Here is a 12769-nt window from a genome sequence, read left to right on the forward strand (position 1 = left end):
TTATTTTTTAAACCATTTTGTGTTATGGATACTAACAAAAGTAGTAACTTTTAATCATTTTTTTCTTTTGGTTTGTAATTTAGTTAACTTAACTTGGATATGATATGACATAACGTAAGTTAAGTTCTAAATATATGATCATATAAGAATGCTCGATAATGCAAACAAGAGTTAAATAACCCAAAATCATACTCCATATTAATATCCTAAACTAATTACGTCACATCACATATCTTGTAGGAAGATTATCCAAAAGAAAAACATAAACCATCTCTTCCAAAGTTTTTTTGTTTTATAAATCGCAAACTACGTCCTCTGTGGGCTAAATAAAACTTGGCAAAAACATCTGTTGGGGTTCATCCTTTAACTTTTAACGGAATAGACGAACCATTCTGTCTAACAGATAACGGAGACCTCACAATAGATGTTTTTACGAAGTTTTAGCCCACAAAAAACGCGTTTTTTGTTTCAACCCATAAAGTTATTTAGTACAAGTTGGAGTACCAGACAAATTAATGGGGTAAATATCTTCTTTCACATGGTTCTAACAAATTTTGTAATAGTTAGTTATACAAATCGAGACCGTGCTGCGATGCTTTTTGTAATGTGCCACGTTAGGTGAAAGTTAGGTATTTAACAGAATTTTCCATCATATCCTTGCAGAACATATGGACAAAAACAAATTAGTTGTGACTTTGATAAAATCAAAATTCTATCTAGTTTTAATCAAGGGTTAATCCTTTTTAAACTTTGTGGGCCGCCATGCTATATATAATTTGAAAGGAAGTTGAATATCTTTGCATTGTATATGAAGATAGTTTCATGTGATTTGGATCATAATCTACATATAATTAACAAGCAATTCATTCGTGCCATATATTATAACGATTACAAAATTTCATATCGTATAGGTTCACGTGTAAACTTTAATTAAAGTATTAGATTTGTACACGGTTTCATAAATATAATTAGCATTACAAGACAAGCTACACGTGGGCATACACTAATTTAATAGTCTTGTTTCTCACGTTAGTTTCTTTACTTGATTTCTTACCAAATTGCCATCGAAGATATCAGAAATTTGTAGGCCTAATTGGATGCAAGTTCAGCGGTTTGAAAGGATTCCACATGCGCTTTCACATGTTTTTGTAAGATATTTGTGATTATTTTACGCCAACTTGGGGTTGTATATATAGCAAGGGATAGAAATGTTTTAGTTATCAACCCAAATAAATTTGGTCTTTTTTTTGGCAAACTTTTAGCTAAAGAATGGCTTTCTCTTCATCATTTTCTTCTTCTTCATTATCCACGACTCGTCAAGCCGTTCGATCTATTAGTTTACCAACCCGATCACACCCAAGCACTCTTCAAGTCGAAGAAGAGCTAACCAGCTTCCGAACATGGGAAACATCTTTTTCATGTAGTATTCGTGATGACGAAAAAGTTTTTAGTGGGCTTACAAGTTTGGATAGATTGTACACATGTGTTGACAATCTTCTAGATTTGCCATTGACCCAACAAGCGCTTTTTCGTCGTGAACACGAGAAACTAGTTGACGAATTATGTGATCAGTCTATGAGGCTGTTGGACATCTGTGGCTCGGTTAGAGATGCTGTTTCACTAGTCAAGGAACATGTAAGAGATGTTCAATCAGCTATAAGAAGAGGAAAGGATGATTTCATCGTAGACGGCTCATTTTTAAAAAAATTAATGAAGGACGCCAAAAGAGGTGTCGCGGATTTGAAACTAATCGATCACACATACATTAGTAACGGCTCTAATCTTGATCCCCATATAACTTCAGTGTTTAAAGTATTAAGTGAAGTTAGTGAAGTCAGCATATCTGTATTTGGGATGCTGATGTCTTTTTTGTCCGCAACGACTATTTCAAAGCAAAAATCGGCTACTAAATGGTCCAGAGTCTCAAAGTTTATTCACAAAGCAACAGCAGGAAGCAAAGATAATCAACCACAAATTTGTATTGATGTTTTAGAACATAGTATTGAAAGCATAGAAAATGCTTTGGATTCAATGTTTAGGAGGTTGATCAGAACAAGGTCTGCCCTCTTAAATATAATATCTCAGTAATGAGATTTTTTGCAACACGTATGTGTTGTTATGTTTGTAGAAGCAAGTTTTTGAGTATATATGTAAAGTGTATAGCTATATATAAGTAGAAATGTATATTTTAGTATGTAACCGATATACAAGACAGTTGATATACTGGTATATTTTTTAACTTTTTAGACACTTTCGTAATCAACGGTGTTAATAACCAGCAATTAACTATGAGCAAAACATTGATAATGGCATATATATTGGGATTCTTTAAAGTTGAAATCCTTACATTTGGTAAAGTTTAACCAATACAAAGCCTTTTTAATGTTTTTTTTTTTCTTTCTAAATTTATATTTCATTTCACAATTTATCAAATTACATCATGATAACAGGCCGGCAACAAGCTGCCCCGCCACCCTTTCCTAAATTAGTAAAACCCCTTTCTACCTATAGAGATTCTAACTAATCTCAATTCATAATTCACTCATCTGTTGCATTTTGGACCTTTTCTCTCTGGAACCAGTTAAAAATTCATACGGATTTTTATACGTACATCTCCAATGGTTTGGTTATCTTTGAGGACCATATGTAGGAAAATTTTGTGTGCATAAGAACGGATGGTCATATATAGCTTGCTATTAGAATGGGAAAAACATGCCATGAAGTTAATCTAGAACAAGGATTTGACAGACCTTAATATTCATGATGATGTTGATTTAGTAAGTAACCGAAGCAATGGCTATTAATTATCTTTTAACCACGTTATCTCTGTACTTCTAATTTCTCGCAACTATTTTTTCTCGCATAACTTCCATTTCACCTATTACTCTCTATTGATTTATCTAATTTGAGGTTAGTTCTAATATAACTTTTTGTTAACGCATATGGACTGTTTAATTGGATCAGAAATGTTATTACTTGACATGATAGGATAGGTAATTTCTTGTGGTTGCATTGACCCCTGTTTTTGGTGTTACTAATTTGTTGTTCTAAATTTTTGAACTCATTCACCTATCGATAATATATGGTACTAATCAATTATGAAAGCCGAAATTGCATGCGGAATATAGAAAAAAGAGCGAGGTGTAGTGACAAAACTGACATTTTAAGATGTCATTTCAGGTTAGGCCACAAGGATGGCTTCTAAAAACCAGGAAGAAGAGGTTTGATCTGTGCCCCTAAAGATGAAAGAAGGGGTGAGTGGCTGGCAAACATCACCAAGACACATGAAAAATTAGTAATGCATCTCACTGCTGAATTAATTGATCCTAAACAATTGCCATTTAAGTGTTGTATCCTAACCAGGAAACAGTGCCAGTAATATTATATTGAGCTGCACACGTACGCTTCTTCATCATTATATATATGATAGATTCTTAATTACAATCATCAATGTATTCATGTTCTCATATTTATATATATACACACATGACACATGGCTAGACACCTCTTATTGTCATTACAATCGGGATCCCCATTTCGATAATAAGAAACTTTTATTTGATAAAGCTGGATGCACAAATAGATATACACTAGATGCATGCCCAATGCGGCGATGTACGTGGCAATGGCATCCGCGGTAGTGGCCGCAACAGGTGGTGGGATGACGAATAATGCTAGATGAGGGTGGTGGTGATTGCAGATCGTAGTGGTTAATGTAAATATAATTAATGTAAAAAAGGTAGTATAGTTATTTTTTGGGTGATTTATGTTGTAAACACTTTCATTAGGAGTATTATATTCATATTAGGTGAAGTGTGAACAGTAGATCGGTACCCGCGTAATGCGACTCCTATGACGGCGCCAATGACGGATGTAGATGGTGGTGGTGGTGTCAAATGGTATATGTAGTTGATGTAAATGTGTTTGATTTAAAAGAGGTAGTAGAGATATTTATAATACAAGGGACTCAGTGTAATGTATTATTAAGAGTTTTGACGTGATTCAATTCATTAAGGGTAGTTTGGTCAATTCACATGTTTTATTATTTCTTAACTTTCAATACGGAGGCTATAATAATTTTTTATATAATGATATAGATATAGATATTTAAAGTAGTGAACAAAAGGAGAGAGACATTTTGACGTTATAACTTTTTATAGTTTGAAAAAAAATAAAAAGATAAATGCTTTATAATGTAATATAAATATAAATAAAGTTTTATAGCTACATGTATTTGATCCGTTACCCTTTGACCTTAATTCATGCCATCTAATTATGCCGGATGTATGTCGCCTAATTATACATTAACTAGGAGTGTTCGAATTATCATAATCAGAATTCACCCACAAAAATCCAAAAACCAAATCCAAGATTATCTAGATATTCAAATTTTCAGGTATCCGATTTTTCAGGTTTCTAATATTGGACTTTTAAAGGAAGGAAAATCAGATGTTGGGATATCCAAAATATCAAAAACTATCCGACTTGGGCAGCTGGGCTTGGGCCAAGTTGCTGCTGGGCTTCGTTATTTAGAATATGTATCCATAGACTATACTTTTGTTTAGTTCTCACTACTTTCTTTTGGAGTTTGGGTTATTGGGTAGTTTGTTCAATTCCTTTGCCCGATGTTACAGTAATTTAATACTCCTAAGATTTACGTACCTACCCTGCTTTCTCTTATACAAATGAAGAAACACATGCTAGAATCAGGTGGGCATAGTTAATAAGAATTTACAGCAAGCAAAGCACAGTATTGACAGGCAGGCCACACGGTTGTAGAGGGAGATCCTTATTGTTTAAATCTAGAAAAAATTGGTAGTTTTATATTGAAAATTTAATTGATTAGGTACCCTTACAACAGCTCTAAGAAAACTGATGCAGCCAACACATGAGAGAAACATATATCTTAGTTTTAGAAATAACCAGAGCCAATATTAATGACAATAAATGAGTTGATCTAGAGTACTCAACCTCGATCATTAACGTCAGTCTTTAGCTTAGGGCATCTGTATTTTTTTAACATTTCGTTTGTACGATATTAAATAATGTTGATATAGCCACTTAAATTATAATGGGCTACTCAATAAGTACGAGTATTAATGATGATTTGTTTTTATTGTGCGTTGTTTTGATTGTACCCGGTTTATATTGTGTTAGATATTCGCTTATCAACAAGAATGAACAAAACACAGAATATCCAGATTTATTCAATCAAACCAGAAAATCAATCAATCTAAATTTAAAGAATAAAACTATTTTAGATCACAAAATTCACCACTGCTAATCAAGTGTGAATCACTCAACTTCAGTGTTGAATGTTCTATTACAATCTCAATTGTAATTAAAAAATTACAAGGATAATTTCAAGAGAATCGAACAGATTGATTGAAAGAGAATACAGAGAGAATGAATGAATATTATGAGAATTAATCAATAAAAATGAAAAATAAGGCTTATATAATTTCCAGCCACCGACTCTCTCTTTATATTACACTTCTAATCCCTCATCTTCAGAAAACTTCAATCCAGTCCCTCTTGTTTGTAGAAAACCAACAAGCAACCTTTTTCTCTTATCAAATGTCACCAATAGTCCTGCAAATACTTAACCAATAATAAAAAGAGAATAAAACTACATTATAACTATAATTTTAACATCCCTTTAGTTTTATTCTCAAATAAATCTATAAGTCTCAACTTTGAACACAAAAGATTCTGAGTGAACTTGTCCAACCCTTTCGTAAAGATATCTGCAATTTGATTTGCAAATTCTATTTTCTTTGTTGAACAACTCCAGCAACTTGTTTTTCTCTAACAAAATGTAAGTTAATCTCAAGATGCTTTGTTCTCTCATGAAAAACAGGGTTAGCTGCAATCTTAATTGCAGATTTATTGTCATAGAAGATATCAACAGGAAGAACATTATCAATATGCAAATCCTTAAGAATTTTTAAAACCCAGATAATTTCACAAGTTACAACAGCCACAGCTCTGTACTCAGACTCAGTAGATAACTTAGAAAAAATAGGTTGCTTCTTACTTTTCCAGGAAATGAGAGAATTACATAAAAAAAAAGACAATAATTAGTTACAGATCTTCTGTTTACACCACACTTAGCCCAGTCTGCATCTATATAAGCATTAAAAGTGAAAACTAGAAGTTCTGAAAATAAGAATACCTCTCCCAGGATTACCTTTTAGGTACCTCAAAATTCTGAAAGCCATCTTAAGATGAGAAGTGAGAGGTTTATGCATGAATTGACTTAAGCATTGCACAGAATAATATATATCAAGTCTAGTATGAGTCAAATAAATCAACTTACCAATTAACCTTTGATAATCACTGATATTATCAAGTATAGGATATGTATCAGATTCTACATTGGTAATATTATCATTAGAATCAAGAGGTGTATTCATAGGTTTGCTAGCAAGAAGACCATAGTTTGACAAAAGATCAATTTGATTTAAGCATGACCCTTGTTCAGTATCTAAGACCTCAATACCAAGAAAGTATTTAAGCTTTCCTAAGTCTTTAATCTGAAATTTAGTTTTTAGGAAGGCTTTAAAACTTTCTATTTCATGTTCATTACTTCCAGTAATTATAATATCATCTACATAAACAAGTAATGCAATAAACAAGTCACCATCAGACTTGGTAAAAAAAGAATAATCACTAACACTTTGAACAAATCCATTTTCACACAAAGTAGTGGTAAGCTTTGCTTTCCACTGTCTAGGAGCTTGCTTAAGCCCATACAATGACTTATTTAACTTGCATACTCTAATATCATTTTAAACAAAATATCCTTCAGGAAGTTTCATATAAACAGTCTCATCTAAGTCACCATACTAAAAAGAATTATTAATGTCAAGTTGGTATAAAGCCCAGTTTTTTTGAACTGCTAAAGTAAGCACACATCTTACAGTAACAATCTTCACAACAGGTGAAAAAGTCTCATCAAAATCTATACCTGCCTTTTGACTATAACCCTTAGCCACAAGTCTAGCCTTATATCTTTCTATTTCTTCATTAGACTTATATTTAATTTTATAGACCCACTTACGTCCAATTGGATTTCTATCTTTAGGTAAATCACATAAATCCCAAGTATTGTTTCTATATAAGGCCTCCATCTCTTTATTCATGGCCTCAATACAACAACTATTTTTACTTGCTTGAAAATAAGATTAAGGTTCAAAACTTTTATTTAATTCAGATACAAAACTCAAACTGCAAGTATCAATATTTGAATGATTAACATATCTTTCAAGACCATATTTAACTTTACTATCAACTACATAGTCATTATATTTTCTAGGAAAAACAGAATTTCCATTTGACCTTCTCAAATCTTGATCAACATTAACTTGTTGATCATTTTAAAAAACTTCATTTTGTTGCTCATTTGCAACTAATTCATCATTTATAACATCCTCAATCATGTCCTCGTTATTAATAATGAGGTTTTCCTCAGACCTATTATCATTCTCATCATGAGTTGCAGCATCCAGATTCTCATTCATACTGTTCCTATGAACATTATCAACATGAGAATGGTTGCTGCCATCTCCAATATCAGTAGTCTCTCTCACTTCATCATTGGAAGACTGAGGATGCTCAAATGATTCATAAAAATTCAACTGATCCTCATTACTTACCAATTCAACTTGAGAACCAGAGGTTTTATTTAAAAACTTTGCATTTAAAGGAAATACATTTTCAAAAAACTTAACATCTCTTGCAAAAAATATTTTAATATCTTCAAGAGATAACAATTTATAACCTTTCTTTGTACTTAAATACCTAATTAAAACAGATTTAGTAGATCTACTAGCAAATTTGTCAAACGTATTTAAGTTTTTTGAATAACATAAGCATCCAAAAGATCTAAGGTGAGAGAGATCAGGTTTTTTATTAGAAAACATTTCATAAGGAGACTTTCCATTTAGCACCGTAGAAGGTAATCTGTTAATCAAATAACATGCAGTCAATACACATTCAGTCTACAAATTAAGAGGGAGTCCCCCCTAAAATAAAAGAGATGTAACAACATTGAGAATGTGTCTATGCTTTCTTTCTACAATTCCATTTTGTTGTGGACTATGTACAATAGAAGTGTGATGAATAATACCATTTGTTTCAACAAAGTTATTAAATGAATGATTAACAAATTTTGTTCCATTATCACTTCTCAAAGTTTTAATAGAAGTACCAAATTGATTTTTTAACAAATTGTAGAAAACAATCACATTTTCTAGAACTTCTTCTTTGGTTTTTAAAAGATAAACCCATACTGCTCTTGTAAAGTCATCAACAACAGTCAGGAAGTACCTAAAACCACCTCTTAAAGTGATTCTATATGGACCCCACACATCAAGATGAACAAGTTCACCAATCTTTTTAGAATGATGATCACTTTTATAAAAAATATTTCTGGTTCGTTTAGCATGAAAGCAGTTATCACAAGCAAACTTTGAGTCATGTTTAATTTGAAGTTCAAAATGTAACTTATTCATAACAGATTCTGCAGGATGTCCTAATCTATTATGCCAAGTTAGTTGAGACACATTACAAGTAACAAGCCTATTTATACCTTCAACACATTCATCAATATAATAGAGACCACCACTTTGTTTACCAGTTCCTAGAACTTTCATTGCTTTCAAACCCTGAGTCATTACATAACATAATAGTTCATCAAAAGCAATTAACAATTTACTATGGATTGCAACTTTATGTACAGAAAGCAATTGAACACAATACTCAGGAACAACAAGAACATCAAACAAGGTTAAATAGTCAGTTACTTGAAGATTGCCAATCTTTTTAATATAAGCAGAAGTACCATTTGGATGACCAACCTTAATTTTTAAAGCAGAAATATCTAAAACATCTACTAAATTATCTTCTGAAAAAGTTATATGATGGTTGGCTCCAGAATCAGAAATCCATCCAGATTTGGTAAGTTTTTTAAAGCATTTGTCTATAGTATAACCATTAAAACCACAGTTTTCACAAATAATAGGATTTTTGGAACTATTTTGAAATGCAGTCTTAACATTTGTTATTAAAAGTGTTCCCAGAAGAAACTTTTCTAGTTTGATTAACTGTAGAAAGAAAGGCAGAAGACTGAGATTTTTGAGAAGGAGCAGAAGATAGACCCCTATGTGATTCATCTCTAGATAAGATAGAGTAAGCAGTTTTAAGATCAGGTAAAGGTTTTTTAGTCAAGATAGTACTTCTCACATTAACATACATATCATCTAGTCCCATTAAAAATTGCATAAATTTCATTAACTGAGTATGTTTAGCAAAGTCAGAAGCAGCATGACAAGTACATCTAGGCAGTTGCACCAAAGCATCAAACTGTTTCCAAAGAGCATTTAACTTGTGATAATAATCAGATAATGGCATACCATTTTGACACAAAGAATTAATTTTATGATGCAAGTTAAAGATCACATAACCATCTACTTTGTCATAAGTTTCTTTTAATTCTTTCCAAACAAGACTGGCTTTCCTACTAAAGATTTGCCCTAAATACAATTCTTCATTAATAGAGTTAAGAATCCAAAAAAGCACAACTGCATTACACCTATCCCATTGTTTTCCTAACACTTCATTAGTATTAGACCTCCTACAAGTTCCCTCAACAAAACCTATCTTATTTTTTGCTTCTAAAGCCAGAATCATAGCACAACTCCAGATTTGATAATTTTCAGTTCCTTTTAGCTTTATAGAAACAACAGAAAGAGTAGAAGAATCATTAGGATGCAAATGTAAAGGACTGCTAAGGTTAAGTTTACTACTCTGAGTAACATTACTTTCAGAATCATTATTTAACACATAACCATATTCTTCATAACCATTCAAATTATCGTCATCCATTTTAACACAAACAACAGATTACCAGAAGTAGTTAATCTCAATTAACAATCTCAAACAAATAACAAGAACAAGTAGATAAGCACTTAATCTCAATTAACAATCACAATATTTCAAGAACAATAAAAGAAAATATGTATATATATATATATATGAAAATAAAACTTATCCTCCCAAAGGTGTCAGGGAGAGGATTCCTTGCCTTTCAAAAGGTAGGTCAAGTTTAACACCGATGTTTTGAATGAGAATAAGATAGAAAATGGTTTTATAACAGAAAAATTAATAAAGAAATAAGGGAATAGAAGACAAACAGTGCTATCGGATCAAATAAAGAAAGAACAACTCTATTACTCAATCGATTCACTTAGTCGATGAATAATAGAATCACGAAGAAGAAGCCGAACTATTCAATCGATTCTCTTAGTCGATGAACAATGGAAATCCTAACCCTAATTTCTTCAAATTAGGTTTTTCAATCACAGTTGGATATAAATAACCAGATCTGGTTATTGTTAACAGAGATCACAATAGCCAGATCTAAACACAAAATCCCCAAAATAAGTGAAACCCTAAATCGGAGATCTCAAAACCCTAAGTTTATTATTATAACAAAATTAATTCGATTAATCGATGTAATCTTCTAACGAACCTGGCTCTGATACCATGAACAAAACACAAAATCCCCAGATTTATTCAATCAAACCAGAAAATCAATCAATCTAAATTGAAAGAATAAAACTACTTTAGATCACAAAATTCACCACTGCTAATCAGGTGTGAATCACTCAGCTTCAGTGTTGAATGTTCTATTACAATCTCATTTGTAATTAAAAAGTTCCAAGGATAATTTCGAGAGAATCGAACAGATTGATTGAAAGAGAATACAGAGCGAATGAATGAATATTATGAGAATTAATCAAAAAAATGAAAAATAAGGCTTATATAATTTCCAGACACCGACGCTCTCTTTATATTACACTTTTAATCCCTCATCTTCAGAAAACTTCAATCCAGTCCCTCTTGTTTGTAGAAAACCAACAAGCAACCTTTTCCTCTTATCAAATGTCACTAATAGTCCTGCAAATACTTAACCCATAATAAGAAGAGAATAAAACTACATTATAACTATAACTTTAACAAAGAATTTGATACTTCTGGGTCAGGTTCGGGATGGCTGGTAGGAAACTCAAACTTGAACCCAATAACAAACCAGCTACCCGAACCCGACCTGATCCTACTTATCAGGTACCACATTGTAAATAAAATATTGTCCAAACCTGATCGATATCCGATCCCTAATGATATGCTTGAGGTAAGCGTATCAGCATACCACATAGTAAATAAAATATTGTCCAAACCTTATCGATATCCAAACCCAATAACAAGTAATACGTTAATTTTATATAAATATATTTTGGTTTGGGTCAAGTCAGGGTAAGAATGCCCCCATCCCTGCCCCGAACCCGATAAAAGGCTGAAAATAGACCCATTACCCGATAAGCTGGCCCCAGCCCGACCCGAATTTTCAGTTATCGGGTTTCGCAAATGGGCTCGGAGTTTTTTGCCATCCTAGTGAAGCCTTGATAAGTTCAAAGAACATATTTGACCTCCATACAATAAATATTTTGTTCATAACTGCTGCACTATACAGATTTGCTGAAAATATATCTTCAAATTTATTAATAGTTTTCAATATGGCTATAAAATGATGTTGGGAGAATATTTCAAATGTTGAGAGGAGGAGTATGTACAATGGATCTTTGATCATATAACTAAACCATCTGATCCTCTATTGATGACCATAGATGATGTGATCTTTTTATGTACACCCTTATATCTAGATATTACGGATTGGTAGCTGCCCTAGTTATTGAAGCCAAATCTGTCATCAAGGCTCTCTCCTTTTGTATGCTTCCAACATATATCTTTGAACGAAAAACCCTTGTCCATGAATGAACCCTATGTCATTTTCAAGTGTTTTTGCTAAATAAGCCAGCAACGCTATATTGTATGAGTGTCCTTACCTTTTCGATTCGAGGAGAAAACACACATTTTACAAATCCAAACCTGGGTTGCCAGTTTGGACCAGTTTACATGTGAACATGGTATACCTTCTCATTCTTCCCATGAAGATTGATTTACGACACACATATATTAGTGTAGGCAAAAGGATAGGTGGTTGAGAAGGCTGAAGGCATATGAATGATCAATATTCTTCAGCATGATTGTGTGCACTGATATCATAAGTATGTTATGGTGATTAGTAGGTATTAACTTTTGTAGATTGAACTTGATAATTCGAGACAAAAACATCATTGGCAGTGAAATTAATATAGAAATGCAACCAGTGAAACTGTAAAAACATTGTTTCATATAGTCATATAATGAGACTTCTTAATCTAATTCACAATTTATAGGCTCATCGAAGAACCAATTCAATACACAATTCAATATGGTTAGAAAGCTTAATACGTTATATTAGTTGTTTGAGAAAATTATATTTTTGGTCCCTCAAGTTGGCAGGATTTTCAGTTATTGAGATAATGTGTTTATTGGTTTCCTTTACATGGAGTTCTTTTTTTGGTATATTTTTATTCTCTGTTGTAGTCTTTTCTTTTGTTCTCTTTACTTTTTCTCTGTAGTACGTTCTACTTTGCCCGTTGTTCTTAGATGCTAATTAATACTCTGTAAAACTTACGTACCCTGCCTTTTTGTTGTTGTAGCATATCTTTATACTTCATATCTTCAACAAATTGACACTTTTGTTGTTGGCTCAACCTCATATACAAATCATACAACAATACCTTATACCTACCAATCTCGATTTCAGGATCGACCCAGAAGAACTTCTCACATCTCAATTGTGGATTCTGAAAAAAGGTAA

At 32.3% G+C, this 12769-nt stretch overlaps 2 protein-coding genes across 2 annotated transcripts; one reads left to right on the top strand and one right to left on the bottom strand.

Annotated features, from left to right (window-relative positions):
- The first annotated feature begins 1269 nt into the window (after window positions 1-1269).
- On the top strand, window positions 1270-2088 carry LOC122610232. The gene has a single exon (XM_043783226.1). The coding sequence runs from the start codon at window positions 1270-1272 to the stop codon at window positions 2086-2088; it is 819 nt and encodes a 272-aa protein (XP_043639161.1).
- A 5291-nt stretch (window positions 2089-7379) lies between these two features.
- On the bottom strand, window positions 7380-9888 carry LOC122610233. Its single transcript, XM_043783227.1, has 4 exons — window positions 9060-9888; window positions 8742-8983; window positions 8332-8669; window positions 7380-7965 (listed from the first exon to the last, which is right to left on the bottom strand). Exons 1-4 carry the CDS (start codon window positions 9886-9888, stop codon window positions 7380-7382), a joined length of 1995 nt encoding a protein of 664 aa, XP_043639162.1.
- Window positions 9889-12769: the final 2881 nt, after the last annotated feature.

Source organism: Erigeron canadensis, chromosome 8, assembly GCF_010389155.1.
Source record: "Erigeron canadensis isolate Cc75 chromosome 8, C_canadensis_v1, whole genome shotgun sequence".
Lineage (NCBI taxonomy): Eukaryota > Viridiplantae > Streptophyta > Magnoliopsida > Asterales > Asteraceae > Erigeron > Erigeron canadensis.

Excerpts from the sequence above, each read along its gene's own strand:
- LOC122610233 (XM_043783227.1), bottom strand. The coding sequence starts at position 9,888 with ATGGATGACGATAATTTGAATGGTTATGAAGAATATGGTTATGTGTTA. Across the intron at positions 8,984-9,059 it reads GAACACTTTTAATAACAAAT|ACAAATGCTTTAAAAAACTT; the intron begins GTTAAGACTGCA and ends GTTATACTATAG. Across the intron at positions 7,966-8,331 it reads ACTTTAAGAGGTGGTTTTAG|ATTACCTTCTACGGTGCTAA; the intron begins GTACTTCCTGAC and ends TTTGATTAACAG.
- LOC122610232 (XM_043783226.1), top strand. The coding sequence starts at position 1,270 with ATGGCTTTCTCTTCATCATTTTCTTCTTCTTCATTATCCACGACTCGT.